General features: G+C 42.9%; 1 protein-coding gene across 1 annotated transcript in view; it reads right to left on the reverse strand.

Moving 5' to 3' along the window:
- Positions 1-21073, reverse strand: part of NEIL3 (nei like DNA glycosylase 3) — a 47165-nt gene that overhangs the window by 10779 nt on the left and 15313 nt on the right. The window contains 4 exon segments of the mRNA XM_025434049.3: positions 8723-8889; positions 10473-10547; positions 12751-12964; positions 13393-13527. Of these exon segments, the coding sequence (XP_025289834.3) occupies positions 8723-8889; positions 10473-10547; positions 12751-12964; positions 13393-13527 (591 nt within the window).

The following is a 21073-nucleotide window of genomic DNA, read 5'->3' on the forward strand; positions in this document are numbered from 1 at the left end:
CGTTGTTGTTTCAACTCACTAAAAATGGTTGGCATAACTGCTAGGAAGCATTTCTCAAAGAATGTTTTAAGGACGTGGCTAAGTGGTACTCGTCCCAAAGCCGGACTCAGATATTTTTATTCAACCAAACAGGGGATGGGGGGTTGGTAGGAGAAAAGACTTAGGCAGCAAGTAGAACACGGAAAGGACAATGAGAAAAATTTTACATTTACCTCACATGCGTATCCCTCTAGAATTTCTCAACGCTCTCTACTAAAACACCGTATCGATCAGCTAATCTATCATGAAGAAAAAGAAACCTAGCTTTGTATTACTTCCCTACAGGTAAAAACTGCTTCCCATGAGATATCTAATTAATATTTAGTAAGAACACAATAAAACCAACCCTGATTTTTGGACACAACCGTAAATCATGATTTCCCACCTGGAATTCTTAATTGACTATTTATTGTTATACAAAATGCCTTTAAGAGCTCTGATAAAGTCCTACTCTTTTTTTTTTTTTTAAGATTTTATTTATTCATGAGAGACAAACACAGAGAGAGAGAGAGAGAGAGGCAGAGGCACAGGCAGAGGGAGAAGCAGGCTCCATGCAGGAAGCCTGACGCGGGACTCGATCCCAGGTCTCCAGCATCACACCCTGGGCAGAAGGTAGGCACTAAACTGCTGAGCCACCCAGGGATCCCCTAAAGTCCTAGTCTTAAATACAGAGTTCTACAAAGCCGGTCACATGGGCAAGCAACCTGGCCATGACACGGATTCCTTTCAGGATTCCGAACACTCGTACTGAGAAAAGCTCTTTGGGTAAAGGCGATGGGCCCTCCTATTTGAGAGCACGAGTTCTCTGACCTACAGAGGTACCCGGTCTCCCCTGACAATTTGCTCCTCAGGTAGAGTCACGCCAGTTGTTAAATTCAGGCTTGTCTGGTGAGATAACAAATAGCACAAGACAATCTGGAAGGCTGACGCATCTCATTATGGTTCTTCTATCTTTACTGACTTTTAACGCTCTTCAGTGCTTCTCATCCCTATGGAACCCCAGACCTTCCATAGAATCTGCGTCCTTGACCTAACTCCTGCCCTCCGACCAACTTGCTCTGAAAGGCAGCAAGATGCATTTACTCATAATTAAATAAACACAATTTAAAGAATCTTCAGACTTTCTACACGCTTCGATTTTTCACCATTTTCACCCTCTGCGGATTTCAGTGACCACAAGCATGTATGTTGATGGTTTCCAGCAGAAGCTCTGGAAGCATTTCCGCCCCTCACTGTCCCACTTCTTAATCACCTACTGAGAAATTCTTTCCAGTCTCCACTTGGATGTGCAACAGGAATTTGAAATTTAATATGTTTGTAGCGGACTAAGCGTCTTCCAAATCTAGCGAGTCATAATGCCGGGGACCCGTAAACATTGTTTTATAAAGAAAGAGGACCTTTGCAGCCGTAATTAAAAACCTCGACGTGGGGAGATTATCCTGGATCCTCTGGGTGGTCCCTGAACCCAAAGGCCGGTGTCCTGGTAGGACAGAGGCGGAGGGAGACGACACCCACGCAAGAGAAGGCGCTGAGACCGCAGAGGCAGAGGCTGCAGCCACAGAAGCCACGAAGGCCGCGGGTGCCCCTGGGCCCGGGAGGGAGCGCGGAGTCCTGGCGTCCAGGAGGGGCCGCGCCCGCTGCCCGGAAGGTTCGCGCCCCCCTCCACCCCCGCCCCGCACGCCCCACACCTACGAGTCGCCCTTCACAGCGCTTCGCGCCCGTCGCCGCGCGTCCAGGCCCGAAAGGCGCAGGCTCCGCCCGGGGGTGAGCGCACCCTGAAGCCAGGGGCCCCGCGTGTCCCCTGCGGCCCGAGCGCGCGGAGCGGGAGCTGCACCTGCAGGGTGCCCGGGGCGGGGCCCAGGCCCTGCCAGCCCAGGCGGCCCGGGGCTCCTCCGCTGCACCTGCTGCGCGCAGGCCGGGTGCCCTGGGGGAGGGGCCCGAGCAGGTCCGCCGCGCTCTGCCCCTGCCCCAGGCTGCTGGGCACCCGCGTCACCCGCGCACCATGCTGGGGACAGTGGGCGGAGGGGCGACGGGACTGGGCGGAGGGGGGACGGCAGCGGGCGGAGGGGGAACAGGAGTGGGGCGCAGGGGGAACAGGAGCGGGGCGGAGGGGGGACGGCAGCGGGCGCAGGGGAAACAGGAGCGGGGCGCAGGGGAGACGGCAGCGGGCGCAGGGGAGACGGCAGCGGGCGCAGGGGGGACGGCAACGGGCGCAGGGGAAACAGGAGCGGGGCGCAGGGGAGACGGCAGCGGGCGCAGGGGGGACGGCAGCGGGCGCAGGGGAAACAGGAGCGGGCGCAGGGGAGACGGCAGCGGGCGCAGGGGAAACAGGAGCGGGGCGCAGGGGAGACAGCAGCGGGCGCAGGGGGGGACGGCAGCGGGCGAAGGGGGAACAGGAGCGGGCGGAGGGGGGACGGCAGCGGGTGCAGGGGGAACAGGAGCGGGGCACAGGGGGACGGCAGCGGGGCAGGGGGGACGGCAGTGGGACGCAGGGGGCACGACAGCCGGGCGCAGGGGGGACGGCAGCGGGTCGCAGGGGGCACGACAGCCGGGCGCAGAGGGTCGGCAGCGGGGCGCGGGGGCCGAGGGCGGGCTGCTGCTTCCAGGCGCGGGTTCCCGCAGCGCCGTCGCCAGGCCCCGCCGGAGCATCGGGGGGACACGGGGACACGCGCCCGCCTGGCCGTCCCGCCCGCCCCCCGCGGAGCTGGGCCCCCCGAGGCTGCGCCCCACCGACCTCCCGCGAGGCACTGCTCTGGGCCCGGGGCCCCGCCGGGGAGCGCGGCCTGGGCTCAGGGCTGACCCCGGGGTCCCGGGACCGAGGCCCGCAGGGCGCCTGCTCTCCCTCCGCCTGTGCCTCTGTCTCTCGGTGTCTCAGGAACAAATACACAAAACAACCCCCAGAGCCCGCTCGCGGGGCCTCCTCCCGGGCAGGAGGCGGTGCTGGAGCAAAGCTCCCGGGAAGCGAGCCTGGGCCACCAGCGACGGCCACCTGGGAGGCTGGCGGGCGACCCGGGCGGGTCAGGAGCCGGGCCTGCGCTGTGAGGACGCGACAGGGCCCGAGGGGTCCCTCCCCGCCCCACGTCTCCCTGCTTATAAATGACCATTTGTCGTTGCTTGTTCTGAATAGTCCTGGAGGGCCAAACTCAGCATTCATGCTTTATTTATTTATTAATTTATTTATTTATTTATTTATTTTTTTAAGAAGGTTCCCTACATTGTATAGGTTCCAGCACTCAACCCTACCTCAACTCCTGGAGGTATCCTATATTCAGTCATTTCCCCTCTCCTCCCCCGACAAGTTGCCACCATGGCCACAGGCAGTACTGTTGAGGGCGCCCGAGGTCACCCCCTCACCCTGCTCACACTACAGCCACCTCCCCACCCGCCGCCTCAGGATCCTCCTAAAACCCAAGTCAGTGTGTGGCACCCCTCTGCTCACCACCTTCCAGCACCTTCCAGCTACCTTAAAGGCAACACCCCCCCCACTACCCAGAGCGACCTTTCAATATAGGTCTCCGTTTCTTCTCTCCCGGCCAAACCCCCGAGAGGCACCCCCTTCACACTTGGAATAAACCCCAGAACCTCCCATCAGGGCCGAGCAGGCCCTGCCCCACCAAGCAGGCCCTCCGCTCACCACCACACTTGCCCTCTTGCTCCCCATAAAACAGACTTCTTCATGCTTCTCCAGGCACCTCCACCTCCACCTTTTCAAGTCTCAGAGGCTTTATCCACGCAAACCATCGAAGATGAACTGCCTCGGCCCTGTGTGTCCCGTCACAGAGGGGGATGCGTCCTCAGAGCGTGACAGACACATCGTCACCGGGCACCTCATCCGCACGGGGACACACACACAGCTATGTTGTCAAGACCTCCTCCCACCAGAACGTAGACTTCCATGAATACATCACAAACACAAGTTGAGTGAGTGAGCTGTGCGCCGGCCGGGGCAGGCACCCCTCGAGCCCGCCTGCTCTAACTCCCTGGATGTCGCTCTGTCACATGCTTCCCACTGCTCTTCCACGGGCTCACTTCCATCTTCCGCTCAGCCAAGTCAAGGGAACCCCAAGGCGGGCAGCCCGGGTGGCTCGGCGGTTGGGTGCCATCTTGGGCCCAGGGCCTGATTCTGGAGACCCAGGATCGAGTCCCACGTCGGGCTCCCCACATGGAGCCTGCTTCTCCCTCTGCCTGCGTCTCTGCCTCTCTCTTTCTCTGTCTCTTATGAATAAATAAATAAAATCTTTTAAAAAAAAAAAAAAGGGAACCTCAAGGCTGTCTCCTGGACTTTCCTCGCCTCTCTTGACGCGGCTACCACCACCACGGTGGACCATCGCCTCAGATGATCCCACGGTGGGCAAGGGGGTGCGGCTCTGCTCTCAGCAGCCAAGGGCCTAAAACACAGGTGGACGATGACAGTGTCTCTAAGGAACCACTTCTCAGTGGAGACCAGTTGCCACCATGGGAAGCGGTGGATTTCTCTCTGTCTACACAAAACAGAAAGAATTGTTTACAGGCAGCAACATAACTGTTAATAAAACAAAAAGAAAGGGGCACCAAAGAAAGCATTTAAAGAAGGTTTGAGTAAAACGAACGACCTGGCTGCTGCCCAGCTGCTACTTGGGCTATTTCAGTCTCATCTGAGCCCTGACCCCCGGAGCACCATGACATTCCGGAAGCCTCCAGAATGTGTTTCTTCTGCTGAAACCAGAAGGAATTCACTGTCATGGGGCTTGGGCGGGAAGCAGCTCAGATCTGCCTACGTGTTCCAGCTGCGGAGAACCCAGGCAAGGTCACCTTCCTGGGCTCCAGGTCTTGAGACTCAAGGTCTGGCAGCTTTTTCATAATAATCCTGTGAATTACACCAATACTCCTTTGGGCTGCATGACCCGCACATTCCCACTTTGGCTTGAGATCATGGGAGCTGGGTGTCTTTCACTGTACTCCAAGGAAACCCTTTTAAATTACATTTTTCAACATGACATCGGTGTAATCCAAGTCTCTTGCCAGAACAAGGCTGTCCTGTCAAGGGTTTCCTCATTCCTGTCTCCCAAGAGCTCCCAAGGGCTCTACAGTCACTCCATCCCCCTCGACACACTCCACTAGCTCAGACCTGCCTGAAGAATGGGCCTGCCAACACCAGTGACTTCCCATCCACTCGCAACCAATCCTTAATAATTTCCCAAACTAGACGGTTCTCAGAGACCTGAACACGTCGTCTTACAGGAACAAGATGCCCTCCCCTTGGTGGGGCTCTCCTAATGCACGCTCCTGCCTCATCTTCGATCAATCTCTATGTCCTTCCACACTGATCTCAAAGGCCACCTTCCTCAGAAAGCCTTCCTAGTTCTTCCCACGCAGATCTAAGGGTTTCCTCCTCTCAACTTCCATTGCTGCTAGAACAACGGTGCCCGCTGCCAAACCTAGTGGGGTTTTAATGATCCATCTCCTCATTTCCTCCCCACCTCTGAAGGGATTTCATTTTGTCTTTGTATTCCCAGTAGCTGACACAGAGCAGACACTAACAACAACAACAAAACAGTAACAAAGGAATTTTTAGGAATGTATAATATATGGACTGGTACAGAAAAAGAAATGATAGCACAGCTTCCCCTCGAGGGAAAAATACGCACCTGTATAAATTATGCTGGTTCGTATATAGAGCCAACGAGGGTACATTATCGGAAGTGTGGTGTGATCAGTAAAGACTGCAAAATTTGGGGAGGACTTCATGAAGAAGCTCAGTAAACTTTGCACAATTGAAGGAACATGGGGATTTAGATCAATCAATGCTGCTGGGCTTTTCGTACTGCTTCGATTTAATTTGAAAAGACTGTAACTTCCAATAAGAAAATGTAGTCAATATAAAAAATGTTCAAAAACTCACAGAGAAAGTGAACAGAATCTACTTCATTGTGGAAATCTCTAAGAATAGGGTAAATACTATCGGTATTCAAATATTTTCTGTACACGTTTATTTTCCAACGTATAGTTGCTTTTCCAAATGGCATCGTAGGCTGAACCGAATTCCAATATATAAATCAGGAGTAGGGGATCCCCGGGTGGCTCAGCAGTTTAGCGCCTGCCTTTGGCCCAGGGCGTGATCCTGGAGTCCCGGGATCGAATCCCACATCGGGCTCCCTGCATGGAGCCTGCTTCTCCCTCTGCCTGTGTCTCCACCTCTCTCTCTATGTGTCTATCATGAATAAATAAATAAATCTTTAAAAAATAAATAAAGGGGAGCCCTGGTGGCTCAGTGGCTTAGTGCCACCTTCAGCCAGGGTGTGATCCTGGAGACCTGGGATCGAGTCCCACGTCGGGCTCCCTGCATGGATGGAGCCTGCTTCTCCCTCTGCCTGTGTCTCTGCCTCTTCTCCTTCTGTGTCTCTCATGAATCAATAAATAAAATCTTTAAAAAAAAAAATAAAAAAATAAAAATAAATAAATAAATAAATAAATAAATAAATAAATAAATAAATAAATAAATAAATAAATAAATAAATCAGGAGTAGCTCAGGAGGGAGGAGGGATTGAAGGGCTCAGAATATTCCCAGTGCAGTAAGGACTCCTCTAGCTCACAGGTGTCCCACACCGCTTGCAGGGAACCCCTGAGCTTTTAAAGCCTAGTTTCAAAAAACCTTTGGAATTGACAATTACCTTAATTATATGGTAAATAACATATTTCTTTGATGACTTGGAAAAATACTTTTTTTTTAAACCTCAAAAGCTATCAATTCATAGAAAAAAGTATAGGATATTAATAATTTATTCACTAGACAAAGATTTATCGAATGTCCTCTGTCTGCCAGGTAACGTGTTATACCCATTTGGTCAGAGAAATGTACACTTATAATCTTAAAAATCAGAAAGCCACAAATCTGTGCCATAAATATATTATGTAAATATATCTCAGATCCCCATGGCAGTACAGTGAGGTAAAGAAGAGGCTGAAAGAGATTAAGAGAAAAGGAGCTAAGAGCAAGAGAAGGAGAGATGAAAAGGAAATCACAAGGGCCAGGAGCACAGAAAGAAAGCCACAGACACACTGGGGAAGGTGGGGTGGGGGCCTCTCCGCAGACCACCTCCAATCCATCACCCCCAGCCTCTACCCCAGGATCCATGGCACCATCCTGCCCTGCTTGGCCACCTGTTCCCAACCACATCACTGTGTTTTCTTGGCTCACTCTTTCCCTCCTACTCCAGGGTATTCCCCGAAGCTCAGACCTTGGTTCCTCCCTCTCCACTTTCCCTGTGAACTGACCTCTTTTCAATATGTCACTTCAACAACCATCAAGCCTTCACCTGCCACCTGTAATGTGGCATCTCTTCAGGCAGTCCACTGTTGCTTCACATATATGAAGTTCATCCGTTCCACTCGACCTCAACTTTCCCAGACCCATATGGTGAAAATTTCTATTATTTAGTCTGAAACTTTCTGCATTATTCTACATACCACATCTGTCACAATTGTTGTTGACTTTTTAAAGTTTTTAACTGAAGTCCCTATTTTGTTTTCCATTTCCAGGGTCTTGACCTCACGCCCAGTAAACCTCACTAGGAGGTTTAATCTCACCATGTCCCACCCACTGAAAAGTCCTACTGATTTCGGCAGGACATCAACCATTCCCAGAATGACTAATGATTCCTACTATTTGATTCCATTCTACCTATAAAACTAGCTTTTACGATCCAACAACTCGAAGCCTTTCTGTGGCTTGGCCGGTGTTACCAACATCTCTCCAACATGCCATGATTATGAATGGTTAGGGTTTGTGGCCATGCTCTGTCTTTCCAATTCAATAATATTTGTTTTCTCATTTATTTAGCCAAAATTCTAACTATCTTTTTTAAAGTAAACTTCAAATCACACTTTTTCTAGATCTTTCCAGCTTTGTATGTATATATAATCTTCTAACATCCCTGAACTCCTGTAGCAGGGATTAATAGGCTTCACTGTCTGCACTGGTTATTTTGCCTTCTAATCACATATTCCTTTATATTATTCATATTTGTCCTGGCCTTTCCCAAAGGGATGTAAGGCCTTTTATCAGGGTAACTGCGTCGGGGAAAAGGAAGTAATAAGACCTGTTAGACACTGGCTCTAAACAGATACTAATTCCAAGAAACTCAAAACATCAGTGTTCCACCATTCAGAGCAGGGCCTTATGGAGGTCAGGTGATCAATGGAGTTACAGCTCAGATCCATCTTAGGAGGTCCCTGAACCTTTCCTGTGGTTATTTCCCTAGTTCTGGAAGATGTAATTGGAACAGACTTACTCAGCAGCTGGAAGAATCACCATAGACATGTGTAGTAAGCAGTCAACTATTTCCCCCCAAAAGACATGAATTCTGTAAAGAGATCTTGCTTATGTTTTATAAGATTATTTCTAAATGAAGCAAAAACTTCTGAAGATAATTGCATTTTCCAACTACTGACGTACGTGCACCTCTCACGAATCACTTTACAAATGAGATTAAAATGAAATGCTGGATATTAACATCTGAGCTGGAGATTTTCTACTGAATCCAGAAGTGGTCCATCTGTCATCTTCAGTTTATCCTGGTTTTTGGATGAGGTTATTTACTATTTCCTTCCAAGGGCTTAACTACCTTTGAATTATGTTTTTATTAATAGCCTTTGAGTTAGCGAACTAGGGCAAATCGTTTCCATTTAAATTAGATAACTCACCAAATGTCAACTTGTTGAGGATTTTCTTTTTGACATCGAGGACAGAAATATGTCATCCTGTTATTCTCTCCTAGGCGACACACAGTTATTTTGCAACAGCACTGACAACAGTTAGGACGCTTATAAACCTTATAGTGTTTCGAGATAACAGATCCCGTTTTACGGCACTAAAAATAAACAAACATTATAATATTATCTATCAGACAGTGTTGCTTTGGAGCCAAAGATACATTCCTGAAAGTCATTTCTGAAAATAATTTGTTGAAATTTACATGTTTGGACATATGACATATGTCCATATAATCTTTTCATCTGAGAAAAAGGTATTGACTAGATTCAGCAATATGTGTCACACAAGATTTATGTGAAATAATTAAGTCATTATTTTATAACTTACTAGTATTCAAACTTGTTCTTTGCATAGCATTATTTTTTTTATCTAAATGAGATGTTCTACAATATAAAATGTCCTTCATGCTTTTAAGGTTTTTTTTAAAATTAAATATAATTATGTGGTTATAAGAAAAAGACTAGATTAGCTTGAAATCTAGTTATTTTTAGAACATGAAAGCTGCTCACTTTCTTTCAACAGCCAAAACCAAAAAAATTATTTCTAGAGTGAAAAACTTGAGATCTTCTTTTTTGTTGACCTGACAAAAGATGCTTTTTCCATTTTTAATCTCACAAATTTGCTAACAAAGAAAATAAAAATTCAAATGGCTTCCTAGCAAAGAACATATTCCATTTGGTATACATTCTAATTCAAAGGACATTTTGATATTCTCTGTCACAGTTTTATTCTACTCATATATATTTAAAGCTTCTAAAAGGACAATGTTTTGGGTTTATGTCAGTACTGTAAAAATCTCAAGGCCCAGAAATATGACTTGCCATATATAAGTTGAAAATTACACAAACAACTTCTATTGATTTAAGCAAAGTATTAAAATACCCAACACTTAATCTGGGCCAAAAATGAGTAGTGGTTTATAATCACCTTTCCCTAGAAGAGTGAGTAAACATATAGAATATTAAAATAGCCATAATATTCAAGGCAGACACGTAAAGCAAGAGGTTCGTTAACACTCTAGGCCAATAAATGAAGACTCCTATCATACCTGCCTTTCTGAACACAGTAAAAATAAAAATGTTGAATACAGAAAACAGACTGTGTAGAAAAAAAACAGGCATTATTTATGATACTTTGTTTAAAAGAGAAAACGTATTTTTGGAACTCTGTATGCTGATGTCTATGCATATACACAACTTGCAAAATTTACAGGTAGGTAAGTACTTACACTTCATTCTCAAAAGTCTTTGTGGTAGATAAATCTCATTATCTCATTTTACAGATGAAGAAACTGAGCCTGAATTATCTAAATAATCTAAACCACACAGATAACAAGCAGCAAAATCTGAGTTGAGGCCCGTTTTTTCCAAAGGGTTGAGTCTCTCTATGGAGTTCCTACATTTTACTTTCCTATGCCCAAAATAAAACAAGAATCTAAATACCATGCTAATGCAACTGTTATATCCAACTTAGTATAAGGATAATTTAATATAATTACTGTCATAAATTTGGACGGACCCGTGACTAAATCTCTAGCCGTGAATTACACCCACATGTCCTCCTCCCTTACTGCATCTCTACACACTGACCACTAGATGGTACAAAGAGCCTTGACATTGTTGGCCCCATCCAGAGGGAGACAGTTGACATATGACATAGTAGAAACATTTTTGCTCTTACCCTGTAAAAAAGAATGCTGAAGTCACGTATCATCTTCACAAGGTAATGAGTCTGTTCATCTGTCAATTGACAAACCTGAAAACAGAAAAACGAGGACAGTTTCATAATTTGTTACTGCAAAAAGAAAATACCAGTTGCCCGCTCTAAAACTACACTGATTGAAAATATATGCATATCTTCTAGAACTCAATTTCTCACGCATCTATTTAATGTCATTAGCCGTGGTTTTAAGTGACATCACTACAGATAAAAATATATATATACCATTCTTGTTTATAAATTTTAATTCTAAATACGAGTAATTCTAAATGAGTATCTCTTCTGTATCAGACATCTTCAAAGTTCCAGCATTGTGGGATCGACCACCTTGAAAAGTCTTGCTGGATTTGAGAAAAAAAAAAAAAGAAAAAGAAAAAAGGAAAAAGCAAAAAAAAAAAAAAAAAAAAAAAAGGAAGAGAGGGAAAAATCGGCACAGAATGGATGACTGTCAAGGTCACCATCGAGCTTTAAAAAGATATAAATTTATATACACACATTAATATCAGAGTACTTGTTAACACCTGGAAGAACTCAGACATAGCCCTTACTGAAGAATTTTTTTGTGGCAGAGCCTGGCATAAATCTCAGTGTCACCCTTGTAGAATTAATTATCATTTGGCAAGTGGTTCCAATGGTGATGCCAGAAAAACTCCTGTCTGATGACTTAGCCTTATTTATGTACATGAATGTACACAGGCATCTACATACAGCAGAAACTAAGTTATGAGGGACTATGAAACCTGAAGTCATCTAATCACCATAATCATTATGAAAATATTACATATATTTTTATTTAAAATTTAAAACATAAGCACTTCTGAAATGGAGTTATTTCTTACCATATCTTATATACTCTATTCAGTCATACCCTGAGATGTTAAACTATACTTTTTCAATAATTGTGCATGGACTTCTAAGGAGCTAATAGCTAAACTTGAGAACTGTCCTTAATTTCTAAACTCCCAGACATTAGGGCAAATGATCTTCTAGATGAAAGGCCTGCTGGATATACAGATAGAAAATAAATTCGCAGTTTATCACAGAGAGTAACAATACTCTGGGTTCTTTATTCCCCAACACATTTCCCATAGAGGTCTAGGTGGTTTTAAAAAGTTTGTTCTTATTAAAATTCTGTGTCATCACTCCGTTACAGAAATGTAACCATCTTGTTCCAAGGGTCAAAAAAGCAGAACCTCATCCAGGAAAATCATGAATGGGTCTCTTTTAAAACTTATTTCTTACTGATTGGGTTTAACAAAAACTATCTAGGAAATAATTACACAAAATCAAAAGGTATCTTTGGACTCATGTAAAAAATGATTTAGTTTAAAGAGACTAGTAGGATATAGCTAAAAGCCTTACAGTAGATTCCTTCCTTAGGAACTGAAATACACGTGGCCTTCTACCTGGCTTTGGGTCCTAACCTCTCAGACATTCTTACAACTTTGCCCTATTAATCACCATCCTCTTTCCTACAATTTTAACCTCTCTCTCTATTATTTTTTTTCTTATATAAGTAAGTTTATGTCTCTCCAGTTGAGGGACAAGGGAAAAAACAATACTGAGTCCTTATCCTAACACCCCCCAACAGCCTCTGTTTTCCCTTTATTCCAGTAAAGCTGTTTTACAAGTATTCCACATTGTTTCCAGTTCCCTACTAGTCACTTATTTCCCAGTCCCTGCCATCCAACTTCCATGCTTATTCCCCCAAAACAGCATTTGCTGTCCAAGGAGCTATAAATAGGAATACGTGAGTGTGTATTGAGTGTGAAGTTAATATGCCAGGTACAAAAAGCAATTTCTGAGCTTACTTCCATCTGTACATCAAAAAAAATATTTCTTTTATGCCTTCCATGGGTTAGATACCACACTCTGGATGCTTGGAAACTTCGGTGAACAAAACAAACACCGTGCTCCTAAGAGACTGCATTGGAGCAGGAGGAGATAGATTTTAAATAATGAATATAACCAGTAAAGATTAGGTCATGTTGGAAGGTGATCCTCGGTATAGGGAAAATATACAGCAAAGCCAGTCATGGGAGATGGAGGACATGACGTGAGAGGAGGAGATTTTAAATGCAGAGGTCAGTGTTGGCCCCGTTGAGAAGTTAACACAAAGACCCTGGAAATCTCCATTTGGGGAGAATGTTTCCAACACAGACCTAAGTTTTCCCCAGTTGGTCCCTCAAAGGTATCTAAAAATAGAGAGGTCATTTAAAAAAAAACACTTATAACCTACTTTAACAGCTGGGTGGAGACCACTGTCGAAGAGAGCTTCGTTTTTGATGATGTTCCCTACCCCAGGCAACACCCTCTGGTCCATTAACACATCACACAACATCCGTCCTTTCTGCTTTTTCACTTCACTTTCGGCTCTGGAGAAACTAAATTTAGGTGAACATACATCTAATTCTTCCATCATTCTTACTCTCTGTTGGCTTTCTGCTGAGTTTCTGTAGCAAGGAATATAAAACACATTAATCATCAGTCTAGTTATAATTTCACAAAGTGTCATTTAAAATGAGATTTGATAGAAACACTTTCTGTTAATCAGGGTATGAATTATATAGCTTAACAATGAAGACCCTAACAAACTAGATTATCTGAAGGCTCCCTCCAAATGAGGTTTTATCAGTTAGAAATCATTTTTAAAACATCTCTCTCTCTCTCTCCACATTTCAAACCAAACTGCAGATCCACCTCTATAGCTTTTCAGCTGCAGAACTATTTTATTTTATTTTATTTTATTTTATTTTATTTTATTTTATTTTATTTTATTTTATTTTTATTTTATTATCTTATCTTATCTTATCTTATCTTATCTTATCTTATCTTATCTTATCATCTTATCATCTTATCATCTTATCATCTTATTTTTTACCTGAATTCTACCGATGAGTCAAAGAAACAAATCAGATCTTTGGTGAGCTGTATTTCCAAAACAGGAGAAACTCCATTTTTATTTTTGTTTTCAAGTGGATTAATCATGATGGAGCCTTTCATCCCAAAATGAATCCTGAAACAACATCAAACCCAGTTTTGAGTGGCAGAAAGTATATAGTGCATCTAATTTTCGTTCCTTCATTTCACTTTTTGGATTATAAGCAAGCAAATGTTAGTCAAGATAGGCACTTTCAGAGGGCAGAAAATGTAGCCAACATGGTATCTTTTTCTGTTATGGTTTTGTATCCTTATAAAACTAGAAGATGTGACAATAAGTTTTTCAAACCACAAATAAAATAAATTCCCAGAGAAATAATAGGGCCCGACAATAAGCTCAAGAACATACCCTGTTCTTCTTTTCTTGTCAGATGAAGTACTTTTATTCATGGAACAGTCTAGTGTTTCAGCTTTCTCTCAGATTCAAAGGCTTTGGATGGGATGAGTCTAAATTTAAATTGCCTACAGTTTTGTTTTTTGTTCTTTTTTTATATATATAAATTCTACAAAGCCACTAACATTCAAATTCTGTATCTCTAGCCACAATGGATGGGAAGTGTTTACCTACTCCAAAATGATCTCTACAGTTTAAGACAGTCTCTTCTTCCCCTTTGCTCTGCGATACACAATGAAACAATTTTTTTTTCAAAATCTCATGTATCAAAAGAGAAGAGAAAAAGTCAAAATGCTATTGTTTTCAATTCTTTTAGTTTAGTTTTTTTTTTTTTTACCTTTATATGTATTGGGAAGAGGGGATTTATAAATATTTACGGTTAGCTTGAAAGCCACAAAGCAGTGATGAAAAATTTATAACCTTTCAGTTTTTATAGGATTGATTAGCATGTCCAGTAAAAACAAAAAAAAAAAAAAGAAAAGAGAGAGAGAAAGTGATTTTGTGAGACCTCTGATGATGAAGATCAAAAATGATTCTCAAGATGAAATACTGTGTTCCGCTTTTCAAATCCATCTCCTTCTAGCTTTGTTGAGTTAATAAATATGGCTCTTTTGGCAGCAAATGTTACTGCACTGTGCTTCTAATTCCAAAGCACCATGTTATAGTATTGTACAAGGTTAACCAGTCTAACTTTAAAATGTGGGTTTTAAACTCTGTATGCCCTACTATCAATCATAAATGCATTTTCCATGCCCCATAGTTCTTGACAGGAAAAATGTGTGCCTGTAAGTACTCCATAATTTAGCTTAGGGAGGTTCAACCCCAGTGAAAGGTGTACAACTGTCATGCCCAGAAGCCATCATATCTAAAATCTTTTCAGCTGCATGGCTCATAAAGTGGATTCTAAATCACTTTCCTATAATGAAACTGCAACCACATAAAAAATCTCAAAGGTTAAGACCCAAACGAAATGCAGGAGTAGCCCCAATGAGAACCCTGAATCAAATTAAGTATGCTTTTGGGGGGGGGTCTTATTAAATCTATTCAATTTAGAAAACAATATGCATAAAAATAACCATTTTTAGTTTATTCTTATTTATTTTTATTAAGTAGCAAAATGTGGTGATCACTGAGCCCCAAGAAATGTTGTGTTTATTGTTAAGTACCCTTTATATTAAGCTAAGAAAATATTAAGTGCCCACCAGTGTCATGAACACTTTTAGGCACCATAACAACTGTACCGTTATAACAACTGCCATACGGATCTTTACAGCTCAGGACACAGGCTCATATCACATTTACATTCTAGAGTTAGATTTACTTTCCAAGAGTCCTCATTATAATCAACCTAGTTTAAGAAAATTTTATTAGATCCTTATTTCTAACTCTTGACCCTCACAGGCCCCTTTAGCCCCCAACCCAACTGGTTACCTAAGATCATTTACTCTGTAGACCATGACAGCCTGCCAACAGAGGGCCTTAGGCCATGACTTGACATGGTTGAGTCAGAAATGGACACCTGAGTCAAGCCAGATCCATCAGTATCCAGTACCTGGATTCATCAGCATTCTCCTGATGAGTTTATGGATCTGGGATGCAGAGAAATCACTTTCCCAATGGTACTAGGAGATCTAACATGGGAACTGTCCATGGGAATGTCAGCCAGCATGGGCAGCAGAGAAGCCAAGGGAGGCCTGTCTGCAGAAGGGAAGAGTGCAGCAGGATTTCAGGGAGAGAAAGAATGCAGAGTCCTCAAAGCATTTAGTCTTTGCTTCCAATTCTGCTGGACACTAGCTACATTATCTTCAGGTAAGATACTCATATTTTTCTAAGAAATAATTACTCGATCTCACTTGAGTTGGGCTTCTGTCACTTGCAACCAAAATTCTAATATAAAAATGATGTTCAAACTAACAATTGAAGTGATATTAAGAAAATTCCCCTAGTTAGAAAGAACTTCCTAAAACAAACAATAAATAAGACCTGATACTAAACATCAGCCACATGCTTCCGGGTCATCACTATCACAATGATTGGAACGTCGTAAGCAAACATCAATGGCATAAAACCACGGTGTGGTCACAGGTTCAACTTAGTGACAACTACCTATACACTGCTAACAAGGCAATTGCTTATGAGAATTATCAAGTGGACCAAAGTGACCTAAGGTTAATAATGAGTGTAAAATAGCTGAATGGAAGGAATTATTGTAAAGCTTATACTAGGAATTCAAAGAAAAAAGTTATAAAACAATACGGACTTAATCATGTTAAAAAAGAAACAGTGAGTTCTGCATCTACTTAGGGTACAAAAGCTAAAAGCAAAAGCTAGAGCTCCTGTCCTAACATGGAGAGAAAAGTCTTATTATTTACAAAAATCATAAATTCTCTCGAGCCCATGAGAGACCTGAGGTTGCAGGAAGCCGGGTGAGCTAAATTCCAAAGAGTAACCAGCCCCTCCGTGTGGACAGACAGACAGACACACAAATTATTTGGCCTGTGGCACAATAAAGGCAGAAGAGATGGCTACCAGGGAAACAGGTAGGAAGGAAGCAGCTACAATTTTCCACAAACTTCTAAATACCAAGCGTGGTTGGTGTAATGGTCTACACTTCCCGGAGTCCCAGACTCGAGTAGAGCATGGGCCCACGGGTAAAAGCTCTTTTCCACGAGTGTACATCAGCTGCGTCCTGGTAGGGGACCGAAAGAGCCACCCTTGGTGGCATGGCACCTGTCTGTAGCCGAGGGAGAGGTACAAACAAAAAGCCCTCTGTGCCCGAAGGAATAAGAGGAAACCTCCTGCACACACAGGAAGTCTTGCACCGTGCAGCGACAGGCACAGGCTGCCACTGGGGAGGGCAGGAAGTCTTTGCCCCTGGCTCAGGCCAGATGCGCTGCTGCTGAGGTTGAGCAGAGCAAGGTCCATCTGTAGTTAGCGGGGAAGCAGCGAATCAGCTTTGTCACAGAATCGTGCAGTGACACGTGGAGACAGCTGTCCCCCTGAGGAAGGGGAAGGGAATGCTCCCCCTAAAAAGGGGAGACCACCCAACCATGGAAGGAAGTTTGACTGTCTTGAGAAAGAGAGGGTCAGTAGCTCTGAGAAAAGCGCAGCCCTCAGGCCCATGTGCACAGGGCCTAAGAGGAAGGCTGGCCTAGAAGAACCATTTCCCCATTGTCAACCTGCTCCCTGAATAACAGCTGAGACGACCAGCCCAGCCACACCAGGCCACACCTGAGGCATAAGGCAGGAGGACCGGCTGAAGTTTTTGATGTCACGGGTGCCCTGAAGTCAACTACAGCAAAACAAAATCCGAACCAAGCTCGACTAAATCCCCCCACTAATGACCTGATAGAGGCATTACTGTTTTTGAGGTTAAACACTATTTAATTCAGCCTCTACTGTTCCTTTAAACATGACTATCTGGGGTTCAAAAAATTATGACATAAAAAAATAATAAAATTCAAAACAACAACAACAAAGGGACTCAAGAGATAAAGCAGACAACAGAGCCAGGCCCAGAGATGTGCCGGATGTTGGAACTATGAGGAAGATAATTTAAAATCAATTTAACAATTAAAATCACAGTTATCAGCTGAGAACACCACACCAGGTCAATCTGCTATGATAAGGTCTCTAACCTTCCACAACTACAATAGTGCTGCACATGGATTTTATGCTAACATGTTTCCAGGCTTTTATAACCTTGCTCAGAGGTGTGGATAAATGCCACACAATCAGAGCCAAGGCAGGCCACGCACAGACCACGCTCTACTAGGCGACCAGGTGCAGACTCCTGGGCTTTCCACTCATGATCGATTTCTATACACCTTCAAAAAGGATATAAAAAAGCACCAACTAAGATCCGGCAAATACACATCTAGGAATTTATCCTAAGAAAATATAGAAATGGTAAAGGATACATGCTCAAGAATGTTTAACTTCAGAGTTATTTTTTAGAGCGAAAAGTGGCAGAAAATACTAAACAGTATTGATTAAAAAATGAGGATATAGTGGAATACTATTCAAAATAATAATGTACATGTTTTGACACTGACCGATACAATATGCATACTATGTAAAAAAAGTCTAACATAATTAAAATTCCCATTTATATAAAAATTATAATATACAATGTCAGTTTATGATTCATGCATATACAATATAAATTGTGTATGAATATATGTTATATACCCAATTGATATTTTCCATCTATGATATTTATAAAAACTGTTAACTGTGCCTTCTTCTGGTGGTAGTAACTATAAGTGGTATTTACTTTTGCCATTAGACTTTTTGGAACTATCTTAATGTTTTATAGTTGAATTATATTTTACTTTTAAAACAAGGGAAAAAGGGATGTCAGGTAGCTCAGCGGTCGAGCACCTGCCTTCAGCTCAGGGCGTGATACTGGGCCTCGGGATCGAGTCCCGCAAGGCTCCCCACAAGGAGCCTGATTCTCCCTCTGCCTCTCTCTCTCTCTCTCTGTCTCTCATGAATAAATAAATAAAATCTTTAAAAAATAAAATAAGGAAAAAATTGCAACTAAATGATGTGTATTATTAAATAAAAGAAGAAAAGGAAAACCAAACTATAAAACCAAACCAAATCATGTAAGCCCTCAGGTGCAGAAGGGAAAGCCAATGCAAGACATAAAGATTTCCCAAATTTATCCAGTTACATGTGAAAGCATCATGGTTACTGAAATGGAAAATAAAAATTTCAAACTCTACCATTTCAAAAACGAAACATGTTTACTTTTCTGCCCATAGATTACTTTTAGTAGTTAGTCTTTTCTCTTTCTCTCCTCCTTCCTTCTTTCCTTCTTTCACTCAAATCGAGGTATCATTGACACATAACATTAAATCAGTGTCACCTGTACAACATAACGATTCAATATTTGTATATATTGAGAAATGATCACCACAGTAACTCTAGTTTACATGTGTCACCAAATATACTTACCAAAATTTTTTTCTTGTTTTTCTTTTTTTTATTATTTTTAGTTTTTTTTTTTTAAGTTTTTTTTTTGTTGTTGTTGTTTGTTTTTTAGTTTTTTTCTTGTGGTGAGAACTTTTAAGACCTACTCTCTTTGCAACTGGCAACCCTGCGGTAGAGCACTGTGAAAGACCGTGGTCCCCGTGCTATACGTTACATCCACAGGACTCATTTATTTCCTAACTGGAAGTGTGTGCCTTTTGATAATGGTCAGTTTTCTTTAACTGCAGGTGATAAAAACCCAACCCAAAAAGGTTTAGGCTCTAAGGAATACCTAGGAGCTCACAGAATCTGAAGGAAGGTTGAAGAATCAAGCTGCAGGACAGGTAGGAGAGAGCTGGATCTCAGGAAAGGACAGAAGGAAGCGCTAAAAGGCCTTTTGGAGTCTCTGCTTTGTGCAGCTGGTTTTATCTTCCACCACCTTCCAAGCTGAGTGACGCGGCCACCTACAAGTGTGAAGGCCTTACTCCCTAGCTTCTCTATGTGACAGAGCCTGACCCTCTTCTGCTCCAGATGAGACAGTCTCATGGAAATATCCACACTGACCCAATCGACTCCGTATAAGAGACAAGGTTCAGCAAGATTGTGCTAGAGTCAACTTGACGTCTGTGGTCATTGTGGCCAGATGGTCAGCTTCCAGAAGGAACGCTGTCCCTAAAAGACAAGTGATCACGTTGGGCGGACAGATGGCAGGACTGGCCACTCTTACAGTATATGATTTCATATAGAACCTTTATCACACTTCAGTTTTTCTAACACATTAATGTGACAGATCAGAAAAACTACATCTAAGCTGTAAAACCATCTTTTGAGGAGCCGAGGAGAGATTCCTTACAGACTGTTTAGCAAACTACAAAGAACCATCACAGTGTCTCATGCATATCTGTTTAGAGGATCGCATCCCTTGAACGTCAATAAATTACAAAATTGTTAACGTCTAAAGCTTCTCTAAAATATTGCAGATACACTTTCGGAATAGGATCATTGCAAACCATCGGAGTCCTATAAATCACAAACTGGACATAGCAAAGTGTCTTGGAAAGGGAGATTCATTAAAAAAAAATATATCTTTTAAATGTTAGTCCAAGACATAACGGCTGGCTTCGTTTTGATGGAAAACCAGCCACTTACCGGGTGGGTGTGTCTGGGTGAACAGACTTGTAGACACGTGCCCGCACAGCCCTGGCATATATACCTCCGCGGTTAACAGAGGTTATGTTTGGGAGTGAGATTGTGAATGGACAGATTTATTGTTGCTTGTTCCTTATGTCTCAGTTGTCTCTAATGAGTATTTGTTCCATACACCACCAAAAAATTAAAGATGATTTCCATTTTATTACAGATGACGAGCTTCTTCTAAAGCGTTTAGAAGGAGTACAGGTATTAATCACACGTGACATCGCAACTGTGCTCCAAAAATAAATGCGTATCCAATAATTTTTCGTATTCAATGGCACTGTTAGGAGCACTTGAGCACTCTGATAAATCTTTTAGTGACAGAAATAGTTACTCTAATCTGTACCTCTCTGAAGTGTGGGTTTTTGCATGGCAGATTCTCTTGCAGAGGGTTAGGTCTGTATTATTTCCATTACAAATGAATCCCAGGAAGATTCATGGCTTGCCCTGTAAGATGCATTACGATCCAGGGCAATTTTACCTATAAAAAGCTGGGCATTAAGGGATAGATATAAGCGAGCATTAAGTGTGGTTCCTGCTATGTACGTGCTCTCTAAAATGCAGAGCAGCCTGGTGGGTAGCAAAAAGAGGTCAGGAATGAAGACAACATTTCTATCTCCTGCTCACACACTTGCAACCTCACACAATGATCACATTTCTTTGACAGAGTCATCCATTCTCTTAAGAATCGTAGGTTGGGAATATAAATAATATATATATATATATATATATATATATTTTTTTTTTTTTTAACTTCTATTAAATTGTGTAAGGGAATGCAGTTGATTTTAGGTTGCTCAGTTTGTATTCAAACAGCTCATCTGCTGCCGACCTTGAATTATTATATCAAATAGTCGTTCAGGCCGTAGGAAATAGAAAGGAAGCAAGCCACCGCACTTTTCCCCATCCATACACAGAGGTGTACTCCCCGGGGATGGCACTAGTTTAGTTAGTTTAAAGAAGTGATTGGCCTCGTTTAGAACTTCAGGAAACACTTCCTGACAGCTCCGAGAACTGCACTGAGAAATGACACCCCCTTTATCCGTCTGGTGGAGAA

This window comes from Canis lupus, chromosome 16 (assembly GCF_003254725.2).
Source record: "Canis lupus dingo isolate Sandy chromosome 16, ASM325472v2, whole genome shotgun sequence".
In the NCBI taxonomy this organism is placed as follows: Eukaryota; Metazoa; Chordata; class Mammalia; order Carnivora; family Canidae; genus Canis; species Canis lupus.